Genomic DNA, 9,001 nt, shown 5'->3' with positions numbered 1-9,001 from the left:
TCATAAAATAATTTTATGCATAATTAAATGTTTAAGGTTGAGCAATAATAAAATATTTTATGTTGGAAGTTGAAGTAGTGTGACAATTTAAGGGGGATTCGTCTCCATATGTGAACTATTGAAGGGCAGTTTACTGCCAATTTAAGATGTGATTCGTCACCGCCACGTATGTTGGTTTCCACGCTGATCAGTATTTAATATATGATTTAAGGTTACACTACGGATACAACCATGCGATGTTAGAAATTTAACTGCTCAACAATATGTATGTATTATGTTATTTAAGTTAATTTAAGTTATGTTTATGCCATGATATTTTTTTTTAAGCATGATCATTCATGTATATGTTATGTATTAATATTTAATTGTTTTAAATTATTTTAAACCCTTGTTATGTTAGCATGTTGGGCCTCTAGGCTCACTACACTGGTATGGTGCAGGTGAGTTCGTAGAGGAGGATGTAGCTCCTACCGGCGGCGAGGACATATGAGCGGACATGCAGTGACCCCGTGACCGTGATAGATGTCTGAGTCACATTGCATGTTTTAGTTATGACAGCACGTTACACTTTTTAATTATTTTTCAGTGGTTGTGGTTTGAATATTTTCTGTGCATGCAAATTTTACATCATTTTTTTTCTATTGCAGCATTTTTTATTAAATGTTTGACTCAGATATTTATTTTATTTAAAGAATGCAATTTTATTTAAGTTATTTAATTATTTATTTATTTTAAATCTTTTTATTCTGTGCATGTATGTATGGGCATATATGTGCATATTTTATTTAGTAGGAATAGAAAAAAAAAAAAAAATTCCGCATATTTATTTATTTATTAATTATAGAGTTAGGGTCGTTTCATCATCACTTAGGGAAGCACACATTCCTTTGCGAAGTTTGGTTGGGCACTCATTAGCATAGTGACCGAAGCCTGTGCACTTATGACACTTCACAGATTCAAACTTCTTCGATATATTCAGTGTTTTTTCTTCTTTCTGAAAGTGATTTTGACTCTTTGAAGGGATGGTATTCTGTTCTGGTCTGCATATCCTCAATGGTTTTCCAACAGTAGGAGCATTCAAAACTTTGGGTTTCTGACCAGGTTTCTTATAATCTCTCATTCTCTTCAAGTAGTTACCAAATTGTTTGGTAAGAAAGGCGATTGAATCATATCCTAATTCAGACTCGTTGACTCCATGTGTCAGATCAACAAAATCATTGTATGAGTCATTAGAAACTTGAAGTGCAATAGACTTACCTTTATCCTTTTTTTCCAAAATTCATCTCTAACTCATATGTTCGAAGTGAACTCATCAATTCATCAAATCCCAGAATTGATGTGTCTTTTGATTCATCAATGACACAAATCTTCATTTGAAATCTTTCCGACAGTGATCTCAACACTTTGCTCACCAAGTGTTCATTTGAAATAGCATCACCAAGATCAATTGCCTCATTCTCGATCTTCCTCAAGCGGCGTTCATAATCATCAATTGTCTCACTCTCTTCCATTCTCAGATTTTCAAACTGAGTAGTGAGAATCCTTCTTTTGGTTCGACGCACACTATCTGATCCTTCACAGTGCATTTGAAGTTTTTCCCAAGCCTGTTTAGCACATACACAGTTAGTGACCAGTGAAAACATATTAGAATCAAGAGAAGTAAATATAGCATTAAGAGCTTTGTTGTTCATATTTGAAGCAGCAGTTTCATCGGCATTCCATTCCGTTTCTGGTTTCAGGAGAAAATCTCCTTCTCCATCAGTTCTCCTTGGTGGATTCCATCCTTGTAGCACACGCTGCCATGCCTTTTCATCAATCGATTTGATGTAGACACGCATCCTTACTTTCCAGATAGAATAGTTGGATCCATCCAAGATTGGAGGGCGTTGAGCAGTTCCTGAATAAGGTATCTCCATTGTGATGTCTTGTCAAACACAAAAATAGAATCACACTTAGTATCGTCAAATGAATGTCTCTGACGCCAATTGTAAGGTTTGGATAGTATGAAATCACAGAAATACCAGAAAACTTTTCGAGTGTGTGTTATCTTTCAATGTTGTCAACACTTCACGATAACACTATGCAGCAGAATAATTAACTAACAGCAAAAGAAAATAGCACACAGATAATTATGCACAAGTACTAAGTACTTGTACGATGCCTCATGGCGAAATAATCACTAGAAAATCAAATCAGTTTACAAAAAAACCAACTAGCGATTGTTTTATGAAAAAATACTTTTTTCAACAAATTGAAAAAATAAAAGACTTCCTAAAAACTAGTAAGAACTAGAATAATAACCCAATAGGAAGTTCTAAACCAAAAAATGAAAACCAAAGAAACACTTTCTGAACAACACTTCACTCATGTGTTCTTCAGTGTTTCCAACACTACTTGGCAACACAACGTAGCAGTAGTATCTCTTCAGAAATTCTTCAATGATCGATCTTCAATACTCTAGAATTTCTGCAGTACTTTCTCTATGTATTTTGCTCTCTACGTTTCACTCTCTTCTCTCTTGATTGTTTCTCTCGTTCTTGTCTATCTGATCGGTCCAAGCACTCCTATAAATAGATCTTCAATATGTTTCCATAAATAAAAACCTACAAAGCATGGAAACAATATATCATCAGAAATCACATATTTTGAATCAAGATATATCTGATATTACCAATTTTAAAACATGTTCTAAGAAAGGCAAAACTATAAATATAGAAATTGAATGCAATAAGGAAATAATTTAAAAGACATGTGCACAACATGTTCTTTCAATATGTAAATATTATTTTTTAATGTTAATTAATTTGAATATGTACCTAACTAAGAAAAATCGTCATATTCGTTACATATTCCCAACTCTAAATTCATTATCGTTTTAAAAAATATTTTACGGTGACTAATACTTTCGTGCACGTGTTGCGTATTTTTAAAATTTGTGTTTGTTAAAAATAAAAAATAAAAAATAAAAAATAATTTTAAAATTAAAAATACAATGTTTTCATAAATAAATAGTAAAAAACGCAATAAATACATCAATTTTAAAGACGAGTGACATTTTCTTATAAAAAGACATCAAATATTAATGTCATTTTGATAAATAAAAAAACATCTAATGGCTAAGAGAAGATAATGTTTGCTTAATAATTTTAGTTTTATTGTCAATTAAATTAGGATACGATTTTTTTATTCCAAATTTAAACGATTAAAGAAATTTAGTTAATTCAAAAAATAATAAAGTAAGATAAAGAATAAAAAGTAGGTCTATTCTTTCTGCTAGCTAGTCTGCTACCTGTTTTTGTATTGAGCTATTGATTATTAGATTTATTTATTTAGAAAACATAAAACAAACACTTATCAACGAAAAACAAAAAAATTACAATACTTTTCCACAAAAATAAATAAAACATAGAATTATAATATTGTTAACAAAAAACTAAAAATTTAAATGTAGCTGTATGCATTATAATAAATATAAGGAAGTTAAAACCATAAATCATAATTTATTTATTCTACATATATAAATGTACATAGGTGAAGTTCCGTGTTGACTGAATCTTACTTCAGACAAAAACATTTAAAGTTACGACGTAAAAAGAGACATGGAAATTGTAAAGAAAGAGCCTAATTTTCATTTTTTTTATTAAAAAAAAGGAAAAAAAGAGAGAAGAAAGTAACAATAATAATAAATAAATAAGAAACAAGTAAAATATATTCAAATGATGTGTGAATACGTTAAATTAAAAAGAAGTTATGTTGAGATATTCAACGTGTGTTAAAAGGTGAAATTTCTGAATATACTTTTAAAAGATCGAGTGCCGAATCACCTTTTTACGAATAATCCAAATTTATAAAAAGATAGGAATATAAGATTGAATTTTTTTATTTTTTGTTTTTAGTTGGAAAATTGAATCTCGATCGAACTCGAGATCTTATCTCACACTTAAGAGTTATTGTCAAATGAACTACACCTCAATACCAAAATTAAATTCTCGCACAGCCTAAAAAAAGATATAGATATAAATTTTAAGTTTTTTTTTTGATAAGATACAATTTAAGTTTTAAGAGGAAAAAAAGGGAAAAAAAATACACAGCAATCTCTGAAGACAATTTATAATTTGCATAAATTTGACAATTTTCCCATTAAGATTGAAGCGGACACCACCATTTTAACTGATCGCCTTTATTAATTCTCAAGTGAATATACATGATGTTGATTTATTAATTATTAGAGCATCTACATTGGTACAATATTTGATGTTATTAATATCAATTAATATTAATATCAATTAATGTACCAATATGAATGATCAGATTAATTGACATGTCACCACGGAATTCATTTCAATTAACACATTATTTCTCATTTTTTGAAAGAATAAGCAGACAGTGGGACCTATTAATAATGAATGTTGAAATTAAATGAACGTGAGTGTGTGTTAATAATTGAAAATTTTAATCTAATTAATATGTGGCATGTGGACCCCACTGTTTTTAAGACGTGGAAGGTGGATTAATGTGGATTAACATCCACCAATGCGGATGCCCTTACACCACAAACTATATATACTTATTCTTCTTCACATTATATGATATTAGATTAAGAGGGTGTTTGGGAGAGCTTATAAGCTCTTGAAAATAGCTTATAAGTTGTTTCAGAGCTTATAAGCTCTTTAAGTTTGTTTGGCATTTTTTTTGTCAAACAACTTAAAAGCTGTCAAAATAAGCTCTTTGACAGCTTATAAGCTATTTTTAAAAAAGTAAGGGGGAGGGTATTTTTTTTAAAAAGATCTTATTTTGATATTTTACTTCATCATATTATCCTTATATATTTTATTAAATTCTCACAACGTCCTCTATCCATTTTTTATACATAATTTATCAATTTTTTTTCTAAATTAAAATTAAAATATATTTATTTTTTTAATATATATTTAATATTTATAATAAATTTAAAACTATTTTTAAATGTATGTTAGTATTTAAATTATTTTTATAGTATGTTACTCTTTTTGGTAATTTCAACAATAAAAAGATCTTATAATACCAAACGCATCAATATATTTAAGTTGTTAAAAATAAGTTCATCCAAACACTTTAACAACTTATTTTTAAAATAAGACCTGACAGCTTATAAGCTCCAAAAATAACTTATAAGCTCCTGCATGATTCATATATAGATAATTATTAATGTATATCATTTGGCCTCTCTTTGTTCAACGCAAAAACTTTGGATAGTTTTATGTTAAGCAGACCTTTTAGAGGGTGTTTGGTTAAACTTATTAAAAACAACTTATATAAGAGCTTATAAGTTGTTTTTAATAAGTTTAACCAAACACCCTCTAAAAGGTCTGCTTAACATAAAACTATCCAAAGTTTCTGCGTTGAACAAAGAGAGGCCAAATGATATACATTAATAATTATCTATATATGAATCATGCAGGTACTATATATATTAATTATTTTAATTTCATAGCTTGCAGCCACTATACAACAAATGCCAGCAAATTACAAATTTTCCTCGTTAAAAAGTCAAATTGTTAAAACTTGTAAAGCATTATATAATAATGAAAAAGATTATTTATTTGCTATTTGAATGGGCAACTCACACTTTAGAAATATATATATATTTTTAATTATTTGGAAGCCTGTTTTATTTTAATATACACAAATACCAAACACCATGATAATAGTAGAACATCAACTATAAATAGAGCAGACACTTGCAAAGGACAACAAGCTAAGCAAAAAAGCAGAGATGGTAACAAAAGCGAGGGGATCTAAAATGGCCACCATGATGGCCACAGTGCTTGTGGCAGTGCTGGCTCTTGGCTTGCCTTCTCTAACAAATGCCGACTACAAATATTCATCTCCTCCACCACCACCTCCGGTGTACAAATACAAATCTCCTCCACCACTGCCTCCGGTTTATAAATATAAATCACCTCCACCACCCCCGCCTTCGGATTACAAGTACAAGTCTCCTCCACCACCATCCCCGGTGTACAAATATAAATCTCCACCACCACCGGTTTACAAGTACAAATCTCCTCCACCACCACCTCCAGTATACAAATACAAGTCCCCTCCACCACCACCTCCGGTTTACAAGTACAAATCACCACCTTCACCACCCCCAGTATACAAATACAACTCTCCTCCACCACCTCCAGTCTACAAATACAAATCACCACCACCACCACCCCCAGTATACAAATACAAATCCCCTCCGCCTCCCGTCTACAAGTACAAATCTCCTCCACCACCACCCCCAGTCTACAAATACAAATCCCCACCACCTCCAGTCTACAAGTACAAATCTCCTCCACCACCACCCCCAGTCTACAAATACAAGTCTCCTCCACCTCCAGTTTATAAGTACAAATCTCCACCACCACCACCGCCAGTGTATAAATACAAATCACCTCCACCACCTCCTCCGGTATACAAATACAAATCCCCTCCACCTCCGGTCTACAAATACAAATCTCCACCACCACCGCCACCAATATACAAATACAAGTCTCCTCCACCTCCAGTCTACAAATACAAATCTCCACCACCACCACCCCCAGTATATAAATACAAATCCCCTCCACCTCCGGTCTACAAGTACAAATCTCCACCGCCACCACCACCAGTATACAAATACAAGTCTCCTCCTCCTCCAGTCTACAAGTATAAATCTCCACCACCACCGCCCCCAGTGTACAAATACAAATCCCCTCCACCACCAGTGTACAAGTACAAGTCTCCACCACCACCGCCACCAGTATACAAATACAAGTCCCCTCCACCACCAGTTTACAAGTACAAGTCTCCCCCACCACCGCCGCCCGTGTACAAATACAAGTCCCCTCCACCACCGGTTTACAAGTATAAGTCTCCACCTCCACCACCTCCGGTCTACAAATATAAATCTCCACCACCTCCAGTCTACAAATACAAGTCCCCTCCTCCTCCCGTATACAAGTACAAGTCTCCTCCTCCTCCACCCCCAGTCTATAAATACAAATCACCGCCTCCAGTTTACAAGTACAAATCTCCTCCTCCTCCATACTACTGAGACCATATTCGTAAGTAATGACTGACAATGCAATATATTTTATTTATTTTCCTGCAATTCGTTACGTATAAAGATACTACAATTTCATTAACTAAAAATAACGTACACGTGTTTCTTTAATAATAATATTCATGATAAGATATTGGTATTAACAATAACTAAAGTTGATTATGATTTCCTTAACTTTAACATGCATGCACGTAAACTTACTTTAAGTAATTAGTTGATTATAATATCTAACATGATTAATTATTTAACCTCAACTCAATCTTTTTGTGCAGGTATCAGGATTATTCTAAAATAAAGGTGATGGGCAGAAAGCTATTTTTCTTAGGGAATTTGAAATAAAGACTTCCCAAGGGAACATAAATAAAAAACTCAATATTAATTATATTAAATTATTTTCGCACTTTCTCTTTTTTATTTTATTTTTACGTGCTTTCAATTCTTGTGGCTGTAATCCCAATATTGTATTCTTTGCATATTTAAAGTTTAAATTTATTTCAATTCCCAAATCAACTAAATGTGAAATTTATATATCTATATATAATTTCTAGTCATTTTTGTTCATCTAAAATTTTGTTTGTGATATTTATTATATTATTATATATTTATATTAACTCGCAAAAACAGGTATAAAAAAGAAATTACTTTGTCGCTAAGACACAATTAATGATGATCTATTACTTTATTTAGTGGATTGGAACTTTAAAAACTAGTACCAAATGTAGAGCTATCAAAATTAACCTCAAGTATTAATTCACAAATGTGGTGATAATAATATCGACGTATTATAAATATTTCATCATCTTATATTTCAAACTAAAGGGTACCTAATATAACTATTAAAAAGTATCGGAGAACACTGAAACCGAACCCATCGTCAACCCAGTTGAGGCTCGGAATATTTTTAGTCACAAGTTAATTCATTGTCATAATTAAGGTCACCATAATGATTTTTGTGAAGAATATATATATATATATATATATTCAAATATTAATAAAGTTCAAATGAATTGCTCAAGCAAGTGTAGATCGAGCATCGCTTTTGCTGTAACATATGCCGTGGTTGTTAATTGTTAGCACTAAAAATCAAGATTTTTTTAAAAAATAACATTGTACCGCCGATTACATTAACACTCTAAGATCCGATTGCCAGATTAATTAATTGCAAAAAAAAGAGCCTAAATTGTTTTTTTTTAAATGGATCACAGAAGAAAACAAAAACAAAATCAAAAACAAAAATAGTAATAATTAATATTACTAATAAATAAATAAGATCAAACAAAATATTGAAATACAATGTGAATTCGATCGTGTAATGAAAAAGAAGTTATGGGCCTATGGCGGGCGATTTAACGTAGAATTAAAAGGTTAATTTTTGTATATTTTAAAAATGGTATAAATATAAAATTGAATTATATTTTTCATACAAAGTGATTTGACATTCAATCGGCCTTTTCATAAGTTTTTTCTGAAAAATTTTAAAACAAAGAGCCACAGGTACAACCACTCTACCTAATATTATATTATTAAATATTTTGCCAACTCAACCAAATATCTATATGTAAGTTAAATTGCGGATTATTTTCACACAAAGTTTTCAAATGTATATGTATATCTATATAAGAGTGCATCAAGTACAGACAAAAAATATTAGAAGGAGAAATTTCTTATAGAAAGTCCGCCAAATAACCCGTAGATTAAAACTTTAAATAAGAAAAAAATATATCAGTTTTTTTTCCAAAGTTTTTTTAAAATTATTTTAAAACCATAAGTAACATAGTTTGTAGTATAAAATACATACGTGTCATGCATTATCAACTCACCTTGCATTTGTGGGGCGCATAAACGTCAAACAATCCTCATGCAGTAAGCTCAGCAGAGAAAGTACATTTAGTTTTATAATTTACATAAATCAGAAAATTTTCAAGTATA

At 31.2% G+C, this 9,001-nt stretch overlaps 2 protein-coding genes across 2 annotated transcripts; one reads left to right on the top strand and one right to left on the bottom strand.

The window, feature by feature from the left end:
• Positions 1–1,259: 1,259 nt before the first annotated feature.
• LOC140861858 (uncharacterized) lies at positions 1,260–1,916 on the bottom strand. Its single transcript, XM_073264857.1, has one exon. The coding sequence runs from the start codon at positions 1,914–1,916 to the stop codon at positions 1,260–1,262; it is 657 nt and encodes a 218-aa protein (XP_073120958.1).
• A 3,808-nt stretch (positions 1,917–5,724) lies between these two features.
• On the top strand, positions 5,725–7,570 carry LOC140862688 (uncharacterized). The gene is made up of 2 exons (XM_073265720.1): positions 5,725–7,073; positions 7,345–7,570. The coding sequence occupies exon 1, from the start codon at positions 5,756–5,758 to the stop codon at positions 7,061–7,063; it is 1,308 nt and encodes a 435-aa protein (XP_073121821.1). The 5' UTR covers positions 5,725–5,755; the 3' UTR covers positions 7,064–7,073; positions 7,345–7,570.
• The last annotated feature ends 1,431 nt before the right edge of the window (positions 7,571–9,001 follow it).

This window comes from Henckelia pumila, chromosome 4 (genome assembly GCF_033568475.1).
Source record: "Henckelia pumila isolate YLH828 chromosome 4, ASM3356847v2, whole genome shotgun sequence".
Classification (NCBI taxonomy): domain Eukaryota; kingdom Viridiplantae; phylum Streptophyta; class Magnoliopsida; order Lamiales; family Gesneriaceae; genus Henckelia; species Henckelia pumila.
This window is presented reverse-complemented; position numbering and strand designations above follow the sequence as displayed.

What these genes read in the sequence shown, in the direction of transcription:
- LOC140861858 (XM_073264857.1), bottom strand. Translation starts at nt 1,916, where the DNA reads ATGGAGATACCTTATTCAGGAACTGCTCAACGCCCTCCAATCTTGGAT.
- LOC140862688 (XM_073265720.1), top strand. Translation starts at nt 5,756, where the DNA reads ATGGTAACAAAAGCGAGGGGATCTAAAATGGCCACCATGATGGCCACA.